The 18,413-nt window shown below is 39.1% G+C and overlaps 1 protein-coding gene and 1 long non-coding RNA gene across 8 annotated transcripts in view; one reads left to right on the forward strand and one right to left on the reverse strand.

Moving 5' to 3' along the window:
• Window positions 1-18,413, forward strand: part of CLSTN2 (calsyntenin 2) — a 418,740-nt gene that overhangs the window by 320,926 nt on the left and 79,401 nt on the right. For all 7 annotated transcript variants that reach the window (XM_064384805.1, XM_064384804.1, XM_064384803.1 and 4 more), the window contains 3 exons: window positions 3,193-3,388; window positions 4,969-5,177; window positions 11,044-11,193. In XM_064384805.1, the coding sequence (XP_064240875.1) occupies window positions 3,193-3,388; window positions 4,969-5,177; window positions 11,044-11,193 (555 nt within the window). The remainder of the gene's footprint in view (window positions 1-3,192; window positions 3,389-4,968; window positions 5,178-11,043; window positions 11,194-18,413) is intronic.
• Window positions 7,135-16,446, reverse strand: LOC135278249 (uncharacterized). The gene is made up of 3 exons (XR_010345790.1): window positions 16,169-16,446; window positions 12,869-12,945; window positions 7,135-7,735 (listed from the first exon to the last, which is right to left on the reverse strand). It is a non-coding gene; the product is annotated as an uncharacterized LOC135278249 (long non-coding RNA).

Genomic DNA, 18,413 nt, shown 5'->3' on the forward strand with positions numbered 1-18,413 from the left:
CACAGTTTACCAGAATTCAACCCCTTTGTCCTGGTCCCCTTTGGAAACACAATCTTCTGATTATTCTTCTTGTGCTAGTAATGTCCTTTGTTATCTCTTTTGCCATAAAGTCCTTTTTGCATCTCCCCTCGCCAAAGCAGTCAGTGTCAGAGGGTTGGAGTGACCAGACATGATGTCTTCACTTCTGTTCTTGCCTGGAGTTTATCTCTCCCTTGGCTTTCACTGTACCAGGGCCAAAAGGTCTGCGATGCTGCCTAGCTGAGCTTCTGTAGCTGTCTGATTTCTGACAGTCTGGGGTTAACTTAGCTGAGTTGAAATAAAGCCCTGTAGCTCTATTTATTAATGAGAAATAGTATCTGTTACATTTTAAAGACATTGTTTGTAATGCTTAATAATATATATCTGTCAATGTCTGTGTGTTTGGCAGTGGACCTTACTTAATTTTCTGCTCTGTTACAGCTCTTACAACTCTGTTATCATTTCCATTTGCAATACAGCCATTAAGACATCATTTTAGAAAGTCATGATCCTATATATTTAAATTGTTTCACAGTGTTAGTACATTTCTTTGGAAACAGCAGTAGAGCCCCTCTTTTGAAAAAATATCTTACCCAATTTTTAACAATATTTCCAGTTGTTTTCAAATAAGCAGGTTTCTGTAGCCACATTCTGGAAGTGCACGTGGGTTTTTGCAGTGTGTTTACAAATATGTCATAATATCCAGGCAGCTGTCATTATTTTATCTTTGGAAAATGGGAATATGGAGGCAAAATTAGAGTTATATTTAAAGCTGGAGTATCTTGCATAGGAGTGGTATATAGAGACTTCTAAAATATTTGATAAGAACTAATTGGAATATGTGCTGCTTCTGTGATTGCTTTGCATTAAGGCTCTGCCTTTGGAGAGGGAAAAATGATTAATATTTAGATTAGGGCTGAGAGAACTTTTATCTGCCCCGAGCTATTTCTGTTTTTTAAGAACTGTAGCTTGGACATCTGCAAATGCTGTCTTGTTTGTGATCAAACAGTGGATCAATAAAATAATAAACATAAACCACTGAAGTTAGGATTTCTGTTGATGGATTGTGCATCTGAGGAAAACTTTATTAAGAAACTATGAAGGCCAGTCTTTATAGAACACAACAAACAGTATTTGCCATTAGATTTCCCATGTTTGCACTGGTTTATTTTGTTTTCGATTAAAATAAAACTAAAATCCACAATATCGTTTTAGATGAATGTTTTGTTTTGAAGTTACAAGGAAATGCAGATCATTTTTTTCAAAGGTTGTGTGTGACAGCAGTGGTGTACAAACTCAGTGCCTGTGATTAAAGCTGAACAGGCTGCTTCCCTTCAGCCTTCTCTTCATCTCTTGCTTTGGCCCCTGTGCACAGTTCATTATCACTGCGCAGCCTGCTTTTGTGGATGTGCAAGGTGCTAGTCCTGTTGACAATCTGATTCTCAGGCTAAAGTCCATTGCTTCTTCTGCAGCTCAAACATTTGAGCTCACTGAGGGTGAACAGCAGAGAGCCCGGAAAGGAGCACAGCTTTGTCCTGAGAAATGCCACAACCCTTTCACACCCCTGGAGGGAGAGGGGGCAGCAGGAAAATGTCTAACCAATGCTTAATGTATGTTTTCAGTGCCTCGTAATTACCAAAACAACTGTGTGCTTATCCTTTAAAGGCATTCACAGGATTGATTGAAATTGTTAATTGTGGGATTCATCTGCCTGAATGTCAGTGGATGTAGCTGAGCAAAGCTTCAGCTCCTGTGGTCATAAAGGGAAACCAGTGTGATGATAGTTGAGGAAATATTCTAAAAATTCTGTGTTTATACCTTCATACCTAATCCCCACCCTCCCTGCACACACGCCCTTGCAATATTTATTTTTCACACATAATAGGAATTATGAACTTCAGCACCTGTACAAAGTCACTGTCTGTTCTCTTTTGCAAAAATAAACAATATATTGTAATAGAGTAACAGGAATCAGGCCTGAATTAGAGGTCATAGATTCAGAATTAATTTAGAATTTGGCACTTGGCTCAAATATGATTGGCAAGGAGCTTTTCAAAAGGCTGCAACTGTAAATTGGAAATAAATGAAAAAGGATTATGTGAGTGAGAGATGGCTTTGAATCTATAATGTATGTCCCAGGACTGACTTGCTCATAAAAGAGCATGTTTTTAATGTGTCATAAAAATATTTAAGTCATATTGACCTTTATATAAATATTTCATTTTTAAAGTTGGATTCTGGAGTATCTCGCATAGGAGCAGATTATAGAGACTGAACAAAAAAAAAAAAAAATTAACTCCATGTGCATATCCTTACTGTCATTATGAGGGATAAAAAAAAAAAGGAACACCAGAAATTTGGTCTTTTTTCCTTTCCAGTCTCATACTCTCACAAGATCCTTTATGCTGTCTTTTGTGACCAAATCAATTTTATTAGTCCTTGCTATATCATCTGTTCTGTTCTCTAATACTCCTCTAAGAGATGCTATGGATCAATTATATCAGAAAACAGTTTAGAAGCAGAGTGAGCAGCTGCCAAGAAAGCATTCATACATGAGTGAGAATGTGGGTGGGTAACTGAGATGTCCAAAAGGTACACTTTTCTGTGTGCCTTTAACTGCTTCTCATCCAAATATGATGTATGTCTGTAAATAAAGCAGGATGTATTTTGAATGTGCCATGTTCCGCACCATTAGTTTTTCCAGTGTTGGGAAACTAAACTGCAAGAATCTGCACGTCTGCTATCACCTGGCAGCTCAAGTGGCTCAAGGAGTGACAGCAGTTAAAAAAGGATCACCTCTGAAGTATTGTCTATTTTTCTTTGTGCTATTTTCTTTAAATAAATGCAGTCTCCTAATTTAGCTCAAATATAATTTAGCTCACCATTGTTCTTGGTACCATATGGAATGGCCTCTGGGGCTTTCAGAAACCATTTAGTACTGATAGAGAAAGAGGGAGGAGTGTGCCTAGAACTGCACTCAGTGCTTCCCACTGCACAACACCTGCTTAATGGCCCTTTTGGATACACAGTGACCTGGTGCCTGAGTCTATATTTCCCTCCTCTGGAAAAGCAGGAGAAATACAGATGAACTTTGCAGGTGTCTCTCCAGTGCATAAGACTTAGACCCCCTCCCACCCCCCTCACCCTAGTTATGTTTTGTGCTGTTCCTCACAGGTGAAATTTGTGCTTTTAAAATCCATGGGCAAGAAATGCCCTTCGAGGCTGTTGTGCTGAACAAGACATCTGGAGAAGGTTGGCTTCGAGCAAAGAGTCCCATTGACTGTGAGCTGCAGAAGGAATACACATTCATCATCCAGGCCTATGACTGTGGATCAGGACCAGGTGGAACAAACTGGAAGAAATCTCACAAGTGAGTGAAAATGAGAAGAAATATTTTTTTGCTTTAGCATACATTTGCTCCACAGTCTATATTATTTCAGGTAGAAAGCAAATAAAGATAAATCATAGTTGCAATATTCCACCCATTTTTACATTCCTTTTTCCTATTAGAAAATATATTCCTTTTTGTTTGCTTCAGTTAAAGCTTTGGACAGGATCCCCATTCAAGTGGATAAATGTATCTCAGTTTTGGTTTGTATTTTCCATTCGTGCTTTCATGCTGAATACATCCAAGTCATGGAAACTGACTTTCAGTTGATATTTGCAATTTTTAAATAGGTTTTCTCTCTGTTAATCTCATTTCAAATGGTAAGAAAAGAGGAATCATCCCCTTTTATTAGTTTATCTATGCCATAAGCTGAGCAGTGTCATGTTCAAATGGTGTCTGACCTCAGCTTTTGTCCAGCAAGTCTCAGAGAAAGTGAAGTCCTCTGAAGAGGAGTGTATTGAAGGTCAACAGCTGGTACTTTTTACTGTGGAGCCAATTTCCTTGTATAAGCTTAGGTGGCACAGTGCCTTTTTTTCCCTTTGAATTAATGAAACTAAGCTCTAGATCATTTGTCATTAAAGATGAATTTAGCTCACATAGATGTATAAGTGCTGTACAAATAGTTCATTTTGCTGAGAGCCATTATAATAAATGATTCATAGTAATCATTCTTCCTTTTGCTCATCCAGGACATATGACAATTAAAAATTTAATCAGATCTGTAATGCAAGCTGAAATTTTCAGGATATTTAAAAAGAATACAGAATTAGGAGGAAGCCTGCAATAGCAGAAAACATCAAACTGCAGACACAGGTTTTGCTTCATAATATCAGTTTTTTTATGTTTCTCCCTCTAACATCAGTAACAATCTGGCAGAAATCCAGTTATGGAAAATTTTGGTCTAATCTTGACTAAATGAAGTCTGGCCCAGTGCCACCAGACTTTGTCTAGTAACAAACCCTCAGCCATGCTGTCTGAGGTCCCAGACATTATTGCAGCTCTGCCATTGCTCCAGAGCATCCCTTTTGTGTCCCTCTGTCACCCTGCCCATCAAACCAGAAAGCAAAGCCTTCTAAAGCAAGGCTTTTGGGGTTTACTCAATATTTTAACTAAACACCAAAGGCCTTGGTGGGCTATATGTGCAATGTTATAACTGCTTGAAGGATTAGATAATTGTCATCAGCAGAAGGTGAGAGCCTTAATATGGAAGAATGCTTGTAAATTGCCCATTTTAGGTAGTGGGTATGGAAGACTACAGTGTCTTATTTTACTGTGTAATGATATCATTGGCTTTCTGCTGGGGTTCCTTTTTAAGGGCAGATTTTAATAGGGAACACTGCAAAACTCTCTCCCTACAAGCCATGGCCATGGACCTAGAGCCACATTAAGATACTAAATTGGGCAAATGAAACATAAAAATTCTAATATCTCATTTTAATAGGGGCTTACATAGTTTTCTAGTTATGTTTTGTTAGTCTTCTTAAGTGTTTTGAAAATAAACTGTTAGTGAGGTGTCACAATAAATGAACTTTTATCTTTGACATTTTCTGTGCCTGTTTTAGGGCAGTAGTCCATATCCAGGTTAAGGATGTCAATGAGTTCTCCCCCGCATTCAAGGAGAGCATGTACAAGGCCTCAGTGACAGAGGGGAAGATCTACGACAGCATCCTGCAGGTGGAAGCCACAGACGAGGACTGCTCCCCCCAGTACAGCCAGATCTGCAACTACGAGATTGTCACCACAGATGTTCCCTTTGCCATCGACAGGAACGGTGAGTGCTGCCACAGCAGGGCTGTCTGCAGGGCTGGCAGTGCTTGGGGCATGAGCTGATCGCCCGGCTGGAGAGGCAACTCCAGAGAGAAATCCTGTTCTCATCTCTGAGAACAGAGGAATCCTCACATTGAGCAAGTCCATCCCTTTTGTGTACCACTGGGGCAGAAACCAATGCAGTAATCTCCTGTGGAAATTAAACCACCAGATTTAGGTGAGCAACATGATTCTTGGTCACTCGGTCCATTCTCCTAATTGTCTCAGATCCTGTTTCCCATCCAAGTGATGGCATTCCCCAAGGCAGCATGTATTCCCCAAGGCAGGGCTTATTTACTGGATTACAGCCAGTCCCATTCTCCTGAATTTCCTGAAGCAGAACCCAAATATGGCAATATTCTGCATATGTTTATTGATTGTTTTAGGATCACAGGTCCACAGACCTGCCCAGCTGTGGTGCTTCCTGAAGTGGATCCATTATTTTGCAACATGGAATATAATGTACTTTGGAGAATAAGTTCCATTTCTTAAGTTTTTGTTGGCTTATTTTAGTTGTTTTTCTGAGGTACATATTTTATATTTTAGTGAAAATAATAAACCATATTAAGTTTTTTTTGATAAAACAGCAGTTTTTATAAAAACTCTTTACCCTGTTCAAAAATTATTCATCTGTATTTGTTCAGTTCTTGCACAATGCACAGCTTCCTGGATCAGCAAAGCACATGGAACTGAGTTTGGGAATGGTGACTGAGCTGCATGAAAAGTGTGTGGAGGTCCTTCCTCCCATTCTCTGCATGCTTCAGATGATACAAAATAGCCTCCCCTGAGGAAACACCCTGTGAGCATACCCAGCAATGCTCTGATTTATCTCTCCTAGCAGAAACATTTAATCCATGTTTGTAGGAGGAGAGTACAGTTTGGAAGTTAAATCTGATTTTTGGCCAAATTGTAAATTGAAAGCATGCATGGAGCTACTGTTTTCTCTAAACAGTCATTTTCATGTTGGGATGTTTTATAAAAACTCTTTACCTGTTCAAAAATTATTCATCTGAATTTGTTCAGTTCTTGCACAATGCATAGATGAACATCAGAAGAAAATAACATGTTACATCAATAAATTTTAATGACTTTGGGGCAAATTCCATCTTGTTATCACACACTGGGAAGCAAGCGTATGGTATGGGAAGTGCGATCATGAGAAATATGTTTGTGTTTGAGTAAATAAGGGCAGCTGGCACAGTAACCCTGAGGATTCTTGAGAATCCAGAGAACTGCACAAAGGATATTTTACAGCAAGTGGGCATTTGGAAGGACATATTTGGAAGCAATTCCCTAGAAGATTTTCCTCTTCATGTTTTTTTTTCTAACTGTGAGATTTCCCATGTTGTCATAAAAGAAAGTTCTCTATGTCTCTGAATCCATTTTTTTCCAAGGCTCCACATGACTTGTCTGTGTGAAGGGTGGGTACTTAGAGAAGTCACACGTTGTCTCGCAGTTTCCTGCAGGGTTTGTGGCAGGTACAAAGGACAGAGAATACCCTGAAATTGGTGTGATACACAGATACACAGCAGTTATTTCTACTACTCATGCCTTTTCAGCTCCCATCACACAGAGCAACTGCCTCAGGAGTGCTCATGTCTTTTTACAGTCAGAGATATGATCAAAAGTATAGGAAATGTCAGGAGTCCTTGGTTACATCTTTGTCCTCATGTGGCTGGGACCTGCTTTTCAGCAAAGGCAATGAGAAAATCATTGATTTAAATGTGACTTTAAAGCCTGCAGTGAATAATTGGTATAAGGTTGTAATACTTGCAGTTTCTTGGTCATGAGTTCAATTAATATTTTTGATCTATTTGTTCACTAAAAGAACAGTGCTGCCAAAACCAACAGTAATTGCAGTCTAATTTGCAATTTTTAAAGATAATGGTAATTGCTTAAACCCACTGAGATTAGAGACAAAGTTTGAATAGATGACTATACTTTTATTTTGTGACAAAAATATGTTGCTTAGTTCCAACACATTTCACTGTGGAGAATGTCTCTCTATGGCAGCTGATAGAAACTTTCTGTGGTGCAAATTCTTTGGAAACCTGCCCATTTTTGTTCCCAGTAGGGTGGTTAAAATAGATGTATGAGATGCCTATAAGCTACATATTCGATATTTACAGTTATGTTCCAATACCTATCACCTATGTTAGACAGTGACTTTCTACTTTACGCCAATCCCAAAGTGCCACCATTACTGAGAAGATGGAGGCTAGGAAGAAGAAGGAAGAAGAACAGGACAACGCCCAAATCCCTCCATCTTGCCTCCTAGACCCCTATAATAAAAATCTTCAAAATTCCACTTTTCATCCCGAGACAGCTACTATTATTCTTCTTAAACTTTTGTGACTTGTAGTTCTTCATATAAAGTTGGTTATTTGCTCCATGGGTTGAGATCAAATTCCCAAGTGTCTTTGGCTTCCTGCCAGGGTCTCCAAACCCCTGCCAGGATCTTGAGCCATCCAGGGCACCCAGAGGGATATCCTGGGTTCCGACATCTATGCACAGTGCAAAGATCTGTGATTAAAGATAAAAGATGTAATATGTTTTAAAGTAGTATTGCATGCAGATTAATCTAATATTATCGTTAGCAGAGAATCAAAATCAAGTCAGTTACTGCAGCAATATTGTGTAGGCTATTTTCAGGTGACAGAAAAATTAAACCACAATGCACAAATCTGTCAGAATGCCAGCAAAACCCATTTCTATTCACATACCTTGTGCTTTATTTGCCAGGGATTATGGTCAGATGATCTGGGAACTCAGGTATAAATACAAATTCTGTCACAGCTCTGACCTAGACTCATCTTAAAAATGGGGGGTATTCTTATTTGCCACCCAGCTCTGGGGAGCACTTCACAAATCCATGTTCAAACTGTTCAGTGTGAAGATGAGACAGGGACCTGTCCAGTCCATACAGATTTTATCAGGTTACAAATCCTAGACAGGACAGAACCTCACAAGATCCCCCTTTAGAGCACCCAGAGCTGTGGTAGGAGCTGCACACACTTCACATTGCCAGAAAAGTCAAGCCAAACTTTATAGCTGAGCATCTGCATTTGATATTTATATATTTATTAAATGACAGAATACTTCCATTATAATTTAAAAATTATACCTTTTGACAAGAAGATCAATTGATTTAGTAACTGTGGAATTTAGGAGGGAATTGCAATACTAAATCAGTCAACTTTTTCCCCATTCTTGTGTCTGCTCCAAAGTAAGGTGGAAAAGCCATAAAAGAGGGATGTCCATATCCATCTATCCCTAAAACTGACCTTGAAGAAACAGAGGTGTAAATGTCTGTGTCCTTAGGAAGGTCATTTTATATTCCTTTAGTCACTGATCTGCTTTTTGTTGTTTGAAAACTGGTTATAGCTCTGGGCATTTCCAGGAAAAGCAGATATTTAGGAAGACTGAATACAAAATGTATGACCTAATTTTGAATTGTATAGAAATGTACTTACTTGTCCATTAAAATTTTCTCTTTTTAATGTTTTTAATTATCTTTTTGTGTATGGGTGAGATGTAAACAGAAACTTTCAGACTCTATTATCTCTAAAACTTTAGTTAGTCTGTGTTTATAGTGCTTTCTTTCTGTGTCTGCTTTTTAATTGTATTGATTTAATTATTAAAACCCAAAGAATCATAAAACATCAGAGGTAAGAGGAAAAAAATATTAGGAAATCAACAAACTATTGGATAACATCTGCAAGTCATCCAAATGACCTTCCAGAACAACACCTAAGAGTCAGAATCTTTGTAGTCCAAATTTGAAATGGCCATAATGAAATACAGATCTTGGAAGACAGACTTAATGAAATGTAAATATGTTGTAATGATTTATAAATCCTGTAGGACAGTGAATGTGCCACACGAATTTTAGCAGCCTGCTAATGGAAATTTGGACAGTTTTGGTTTCTTGAGAATTGTCTTTGCTGATCACAGACTAAAATAATACCAAGAAGAACCAAATAGGAAATATAAAGATTCATGTACGAAATACTATAATGCAGAAAGGACAGAAGAACAGAGCAGATGTAAAGTCAGTAATTTAGTATACACATACAGTGACAGTTTTTCATTAAATCCTCTTAGGCAGCCACTATTAGGCAACTCAAGATAGTAAAATGGGTGATTAGATTGTTTAGTCAATCACTAACTCAAAACTCAATGCAGTAGTTGATGTGATTGTTGCAGTTCTCGTGGAGAGCAAGGAGCTGTGCCCATGGCAGGCCTAAGATGCCTGGCAACATGAGATACCCCAGAGAGAAAACCTCAGAGTCTGTGGGACACTGCCCTGTGTCCACATCAGCCTTCAGCAGCTCATTCCATTCATGACATTAAAATATGAGAAGGGCTTGTCCTCCTGTGTGCCCTGCTCACAAAGGGAGTGGGAGAGACTCAGACTCAGCAGTAAATGGGGTATTGGGCCTGACTTATAACTGCAGATGCAAGGGTCTATTTAAACTACAGGTGTTGAACCTGAAGGTGGTGATAAATGCAAACAGCCTTTCTTCAGGCCTGACCTGGAAAGTTTTGCATCCATTTCAATAAACTCCTAAAGCTGGCTTTAATGTAGTAGTAGTAAAAAGCAAAGTGGTGGGCTCTGACAAGATAAGGAGTGTGAAGCAGAAATACACCTGCTAAAAGTCTTCACTTGTCAAATTAATGGAGCTTTAGCGAAAGACTTCTTTTAAGAAGCTGCATTTGTCTGCTTTCTCCTGTCTCTCACTCACTTGAGTGAAAAGAAAAAAGATAATGAACCCAAATGCTCAAACCAAACCTAATGTTTTGTGCCTAACAAAAGAGACTTTGGCCAGCACCTGTAGGGACCAGTTCCCTGCATCTGACTAAATTCCAGGATATGGGGGGCTGCCCATTTCAAATTTAGCACAAACAACTGGATTTTGCTGATCCTTGCTTGCAAGCAGATGTTACGGGTAGCACTGCTGCAAAGTTTGTTCTTTGAATTCTAGAACAAAAATCCTCATTCAAAGAGATGGTAAAACAAACAGCCCTGAGCAAAAGCATGAAATTAATTAAACAGGATGAAGTTTCAACTTGTGCAAAAAGTAAACTTCAGTGGAAATGGACAGAATTAAAATGCGGAATTTGTTAATAGAAAGCCCATATGTTTTGCATGGTACTGTCCCAGTCCTCCAGGAACTATTCAAAGATCTTTCCCTTTTCTTCTGAAAGTTCTGATGCCTTTGTTTCTAAAGCAGGTAATTTGTTACCTTTATATGGGTGTCAGATTCAGCAGATAAACTCTGTTGTTGCTGGGTTTTATTTTGCATGTGATAACTCTGTGCTGTCCTATCAAATACTGCTAAAACACTGTAATGCAGGAGGTGATTCTAGGGCTTTTCCTACTTTTAAAATGTCTCTCGCCTACAGAGTAATAGCTTTTGAGAAAACGGGAAGATACTTGGGTTCAGTAGTGGATCTCAGGAACGTGGCCGTTAAAGTTGCTATTGTGGCAAATGTGGAAAAGGAGGGTGCTCATAGCTCGTGTCAAGATGTAACTGCTAATTACTTTTACCATCTTACTTTAGAAATTGTTGTTGAGCAGATGTTTTCTGAAAGAGCCATGCCCACATTATACCACTCCCATCTTATATTTTCCTACAAGCTTCTTATTTCTCTGCTGCGTTGAAAGAAAATCCTTCCTATTCCTCAGAACGTCCTGCTTCTGCATATCCTGTGTGCTTCAAAGAGCTCAAAGTCACAAAGCACTTGATGAACCACAACCCAAATGTTGCAGTCTGTGGATGCTCAGCCAAGAATGAATCTCTGAATGTTTTCTTGTGTTGAACCTCTAGGTAACATCAGGAACACCGAGAAACTGAGCTATGATAAACAGCACCAGTATGACATAATGGTCACAGCTTTTGACTGTGGGCAAAAGCATGCAACAGAAGATGTCTTGGTACGAGTTAATGTCAAACCTGTGTGCAAACCAGGCTGGCAAGGTAACGTTGAGTAGCTTTTCTATTTTAATTCTTTATTCAAATATCTTTCCTTTGGTGTTTTCCTTCTACCTTGCAGTAAGGAAAGTAGAATGCTTGTTGCACTGGTGTGGAAAACTGCTGCTATTTCTTCTGCCTCATTCCAAGCCTGCTAACAAAGTGGATGATAATCCCATCTTTTCTTACATTTGCCATGCTTCTTCTCTAGGCAGAACAAAGAGCAGACCAGACAAAAAGAAGATAAATTTCTACTCCAATGAGTTATCTTATGAGTCTAAGTTATCTTATGAGAATGTTCTGGAATGTTTTAAAAAATGATGCTGTTTTGCCATTGTCCTACTATTCCTTAAAAGAGTCTTTTTGAAGCCACCATGGCAAGGTATTTCTGCCGTGTGAGAAATGCCTGTAATTGTTCAGGTTATCTTGTTCAAGGTTCAGGATTGGCTTTTGTGGCATGCAGGAGCCAAGGCACCCTCAGTGGGAGTGAAAAGCATCTTTAAAGCTGCTTCCTGTCTTGATATTGAGACATTTTTGTAGGAATCAATTTGATTTTCTAAAGAGGCTGTAAGGATCTGTACCCTGTCTGGAATGGAGAAAACTGCAGCTGACAATGTACAGGGAAGATAGACATGCCACTAATTATTAGAAATTAAGATGGAAATGAGGGCTGGATTACAAACAAACAAACAAACTGGATGTGACCACGTTATGCAGGTGTCATTCAGGACTAACTTGACCTCCATAACTGTAATTTTTAAACATAATGTTTGAGAAGGATAAAATCAGTTTGGCTGTTGTACTTAAAGGTAAATTTGCAGGTTGACATTTAGAAGAAAAAAAGGCTTTCTTTGGGAAATGAAAAGCTCTGGTCTAGAGGAGCTAGTAATGTAATGTTTGCAATAGCAGGATTCCATTTCCACAGCCCTCACTTGGAGCAGAGCCACGTTTCAGTTTTTTGGGATGTACTAGTACCCAAGTATTTAAAGAACATTTTTGTTGGAAAAAACCACAATACCTATGAACTATTTCCACATTTTCTAACTGATATTACTGTTCAAATGATTTATTCTATAAACTTATTATGGTCTCTTTACACTGGAGAAATGTTCTGTTTCCATTTTATGGAGTTATCTCAGATAAATTAAGTATCTCCAAATTAGCTTGAGATTTGTATTAAAATGGGTGTAATGGATGAATATTTTTTCATTTCTATATTTTTTTTAAATTCAGATATTTTATTTGTTGAATATGTGTTGCAAAGGTGATAATGGTGTATTTCTATTGCCCAGTATTATTTCACAGTTCATGTGGTTGTTATGGTTGTTACTGGTTCCATCAGGTGGGTTTAGACACTAGGCAGCCAAAAAAAGGAAAAGGAACAACCTCAAACAGGTTTTTTGGGGTTTGGGGAGTTTTTTTGATGCTTTGTTCATGTTATTTGTACCTTTCCATCTGTCAGACACATGACTCTTCACCTCTGTGGCACATCCCCAGGTCAAGGAGCACAAAATGCAAGGGGATGTATCCTACTCAGGGTAGAAGGTCTTTAAGTAAACAATTGGGTAGATAGGGCTTCAGTGTTTAATTATTATTAATTCATTAATTGTAACTTGAAAATAAGCTACAAAATAAACATTCCAGAAATTTATACATTTCTCTTAAAGAGATTTTTTTATACCTGTTTATTTTTAAAGGTGGAGAAATTCACATAGGTGACAGTGTTTGCCAGTTTGATCCAGTAAAAATCAGCTGTTTCTAGGGAAAAAAAATAAGATCAAATAAGCAAAACTTTCCAAGAGTATTTCTAGTAGTTAAAGAGGATATCTGGAGACTAGAAATGGAAGATATTTATAGTGTTCTTTCTTCCCTGTGTCTCTTGCTCTGTGACCTCCCCACAAAGGGGCAGCCAGCAGGTTTGCTCCATCTTCTTTGAAATAATACTATATTTGTAAAGAATGGATGACATCAGGAAGTAAAATAATGGGAGGTTTTTGACAGAAAAGAGGAATATTCGGAGTCTTTGGTTATAATAGAGATGTTGCTAAAATATGTGACTTCTTTTCTTGTTCTTCAGTGTTATCCTGAACAAATAAATACTCAGATTTTCAATTTATAGCATTGGCTCTTGGTTCCTAAAACTTAATGGCTTTTGTAATTTGAAATGTTTTGCACTTGTTTGTGTAACTATAATGAGTAGAGATTGGAGTAGTCTAATGCAACTTCGGTATTAAAAATTTTACTGCAGCCAACTTCAGTGTAGATGCTCTTCAGATAACCTCCACTGTGCAGGGCTGGGACAGGGAAGAACAGGCTGATGAGAAACAATTCAAAATTATTCTTGTTTCTTGAGGCCAACAGCATGTGACTGATGTGTGGCAGAGCAAATAAGGCTCCACAAACCAAGGTGCTTTCCTTTAATCAATATTTCCTTGGGCTAACAGCATTGAAGTCTTCATTAATCCAGGAGCTGCTTCCCTGCTCTCTGATGATGGGCATTAATACACCAGCGGCCAGATTCCCACACAGACATTTTCAGAAAAAAAACCTCCTCTCTATTCAGAGGCTACTCTAGAAACAAACTTGACCCAAGCTGGCATCTGCTTTCTGAGCAGACCACTCTGGAGTGTTTTTCATATACTGAGCAAGCTAAAAATGTAAATCAATGGGCTGAATTACTTCCTAATCAGTTATTTTAATTAGAAATTCTCATGAGTGAGTTTTGTCAAGTGACTTCTAGAGCTGTGCTACAAAATCTCTTCATGCCAGCTGTCTTTTCATGTCCACGATTTCCAAACAGTGGAATGAGCATGCCCTGCCAGGTAGGTAAAGGACTGCATTACCAAGAAAAGCTGGATGATGACAGTACTCCTGACATCATAATGGCTCAATCTGCAGACGAAGGGCTCTACCAGGTCTCAGTTGTGTGGGCACAAATCTCACACTACACTTCTTCCAGGGTATTCACTTTCAGTGGGGTTCCTTTCACTGCTGTTGTTTTGATGTCTCAAATACTGATTTCTGTAAAGTTATATCTTCCTTATTCAAAGCAGGGTGGACAGACTTGTGGCATCCCAGTACTAAATATCCATAAAGTATTTTAATAAAATAGCATGAGGAGAAGTTAGACAAAGTCCTGTAATGTAGACCAGGTTTCCTTTAGCTTATTTATGATATTCTAATATTTTGTCACATTTCTGTTACTTTCAGGAACAGTTTTCACGAAACTGTTATTGTCCCCCCATAGTGGGATTACAAGTGGAAATTAAATATAACCCAATGTGCTGAAAGATGCAAGATAGCAAAAAATTGAAAACAATTATTCCTGTACCAAGCGGCTCTCTGTGGGAGAGAATGTACTGTGTGGGGAGAAAAAGAGTCTAATCTCAAAAAAAAAAAAAAGGCAGGATCATGGACCAAAAAACTTGAAAAATATGTTTTAAGACTGTCAGAGGTCTGCTCAGTTATTGACAATTAAACCACAAGTGAGGTTGCTTCCTAAAATGCAATTGATTTCAGACAGAAAATAGTTCTTAGAAGAAAAAAATCTCTGAAGCAACCAACTGAATACCCTGGGAAATTGTCAGAGAGCTCACAACAGGGAAGACTGGCTGTGTTCCTGGGGAGTGTGGAGCAAAGAAAACAGCCCAAAACTCAAAGTCACATTGTTTCCCTTCATGAAAGGAGACTTTTTCCATGCCAAATTTCATATGGCCTTGCACAGGCAATGGTGGCTAACCTGCAGTGGAACAGACAGTAAGGATTCCAAATAGAAAACAGGATTTCACTTGAGCATCCAGCCTCAAGTGTTTTACCAGTCTGAAAAGAATTCTTGCATTTATCTTCCAAGGTCTGTACCCATATGCATCCACACCCAGCTACCCAAGAAAGAGAATAAGATTGAAGTTCTTTAAAAATTCATCTTAAAACAGATAGTCCTGAAAAATTCAATTACGTTTACATAGTGTTGGCTTAAAAATAGTTTTGAAATAAAAGCTTCTATTTGTTTATTCACCCAATAGATTATAAAAATATTCTAAAAAGGTTGTTAGTGTACCAAAGATAGTGCATATAATTTCCTTCCTAAGGCATGTTGGGCTCACTAAGGTGACCTAGGCCCTTGCTACTACCTAAAGGCACATTCCTAGCACCTCTTTAAGGCTGAATAAGCATTCAGAGGCCATATGCAGTCAGAACACCTTGCTTTTCCTCCTGAAATAAAAGCCTTCTTTTGTATAAAGAAGGGCATGACCTTCCATTTCAGTAGCAGAGTGATCTGACATTACTTCTGAGTCAACATTCCTCAGAGATGTTGTTTGCAGTAGCTGCTGAGTGACTTCAGAATGGTTTTCATGGGGACTTTCTAGTAAGATCACTTACCAAAAAACCAAAACCATATTGGCTTTCATTTTGCCAATGCTTTTAACAAGAAGGAATATGATTACTGAGGCAATTGATTATTTGGAGGAGGCTGGTCAAGTGCAGAAACCTTGCTGATGAGAGTAATATTCTCAGTCTTCCAAGCAGTTTAAAAGGACCAAGTAATTTCTGCACTGAACATAAATCAATTTGCATTACTCTTGTGCACACACCTAGCAGCTCAAAACACCATCCTTGTGTTGTTTCAGCCGTAAGATATTCACCTATATTTTTATAAATGAAATTTATTGTGAAGCAGGGAGTCTTTATGCCAGTCTAGGCTTGGCACTGCTGTGCATGCATTAGCCACACATCCTTCAACCAGGGTAATCAGGATGAAATACTTACATTCAGCTGTTAACTTGAATGGCACCATTTTAGTAAAATACCCACTCTAAATAACCACTGCAGACATTTGAAAATTAACTAAATTCCTGAGTACTACCAAGTTTTGAGCTTAAAATTTACATAAGTTCTTATTTGTTTGGTTTTTTTTTACCTGTATCTATGTAATTTTTACTTTGCTTTGACTACCAGACATACTCAGAGAAAGCAGTCTTACCTGTTCCAATCCAATTTTTCAGATGTGCTCTCTTTAGTAAGTTCTGTCTGCATTACAGTTAAAGACAACTTCCCTGAGCACTCCTCGTTCTCCTATGTTTCTTTTTACCATGGCCTCTTTCTGAAAACAGTGCTTTAGATATTCCAGGACTGCCTTGCTTTCGCCTGGCAGTATCAGACTGGTGGCCCGTGGAAATGGTTTCTTGTCTTAATGAAATCAGCTCTTTTTCCATTTGTTGTTTTTCAGTGATTTCTCAGAAGTTTGCTGAACTTCCTGAGCACTTTGTATCATTACTAAGCACTATTTCTGTAACACCAGCTCTCAAGGTCATCTTATTCTGTGTTTAGGAAATCTATCTTCTTTCTAGACTGACTTCTAGTGTGTCACTGCCTTCCTTTCCCTTCACTGGCAGCAGTAACTAATACGGTCCTGGTCTTGTGCCAAGACTGCAAATGGAAATATCAAATAGCACTCCCAAGGCAGACTCACAGGGATCATTACCAGTTAGTTCCCTGTGTACCGTGAGCTTCACATTTGCAGAGTAACCCATTATTGCCCTCTCTGCAGGCTGTTCTGCTTATCTGTGAGGACTGAAATACTGAAGCTAGTCTTTTCCATCTCAAGTGATACAAAACCTCCATTCATTTTAGACCTATTTAACTAGATTTTTATTTCCATATAACTCTGCGGAAGATAACTCCTTTGTTCACATTTCTGTATTTGCAACGACAAAACTAGTCATTTATTTTTTGAATTTTCACTGCAAGATCCTCCTGAGCTTTACTGGGGCAATTATAATTTCATTGAGAAATTTCTTATCTCTGAGATGCAGCTGACAGCATTAACATTTCCTCTGCACAAAAGTTAAAACACTGCGGGGTATCCAGTTAGGTTTATTTAGGTTTGAAGCTTTTCCTTATGATTTTTTTTTTTCTCTGCATGTAAACAGTGCCACATATTTTTAGACCCTGGGCTGAAAAATTTAAGGCTTTCCACAAGAGTTATGATACTCATCAATTCATTGATTTGGGTAACTATTCCAGGCAGTGTTTCAGAGTCTGTCTTTGAGAATCTCAGAAGTACTTTGCAGACTCTTGAGCAGAGACATTAGAAGCCTGTGACCAACTCAAACCTGGCAAGAAGGTTATTTCCCTAAGGAAAGCAAGCAGAGAACCGAATGTAGTAACAGAGCTGGCAGGGTGGAGTGATGTATTCATCACCCAGGGCCAAGCCCTGACCCTGCTGAGGAGAGCAGGGCAGACACAGAGAAGGGGGCCTGGCTCAGCCAAGATGCCAGACCCACCCGCCACCGGGGAGGAGGCAGGTCCCAGGAAGGGGATCTGTTATGTGAGGGGCTATGGTCGGAGACAGGAATGACACAAACACCTCAGAGCTTCACGCAACAACCACGAGCTTTATTGTTCAAACCTAGTTCATATAGTTCAACCTGGGGGTTCGAAACACCCCGGGCTCAGCTGCTGATTGCTCTGACCCCCACACAGCCCAGCTCCTGACCAGTGAGATGTCTGCTTAGGATGGAACATGATAGGTGACGTACCAGTGTAGGTTTGAATCTAACCTATCCCTGCCTCATCTGAGGATCTGCTTTACATCTAGGCTGGCCAAGGCTGAAGGTCTGATGTGACCAAATTTATTTGGCAGCTACAAGCTAGCTGCAAACCATGACAGGGATCCATGGATGAGGGACCCATGGATGAGGGTTGGGATCAGGCCACTGGGCCAGTCCACAGTCCTGAGGCTCTGTCAAGCCAGAGCAGCATGCGCTGGGATGGCTCCTGGATTCAGAGATGCTGTGGCTGAGACAGACCAACACCTGCAGCCCAGTCTGATGGGGCTGAGCTTAAATGAAACTCCAGGCCCATACAGGGCAAATAGAGGCCCCAAGTGAAGCTTGTGGAGGTTCATTAGGGTTTATTAGTGCCCTTGGGCCTCTGACACTGTGGGAAATACATGATTCAAATAGCTTAAGCCATGCCATTTCATGGTTTTTAGATTCTTATATGTTTGTTTTACATAATTAGGCACCATCAGATCTGGGAACTTTATTGCATGATGGAATATTCAGTGTCAGTAGGTCAGACACAACTGTTACTCCATTGGGTTCACCAGCTTCTGCAGCACCAGCCTTTCCACTGTCTTGTACTAAGCACAAATTTCTGTCTCTTTTTTTGTTTGTTTTTTTAAAACTATCAACATGTTGCACAAGGAAAAGGTGTATATGAAT

The sequence above is a fragment of the Passer domesticus genome, chromosome 11 (genome assembly GCF_036417665.1).
Source record: "Passer domesticus isolate bPasDom1 chromosome 11, bPasDom1.hap1, whole genome shotgun sequence".
NCBI lineage: Eukaryota > Metazoa > Chordata > Aves > Passeriformes > Passeridae > Passer > Passer domesticus.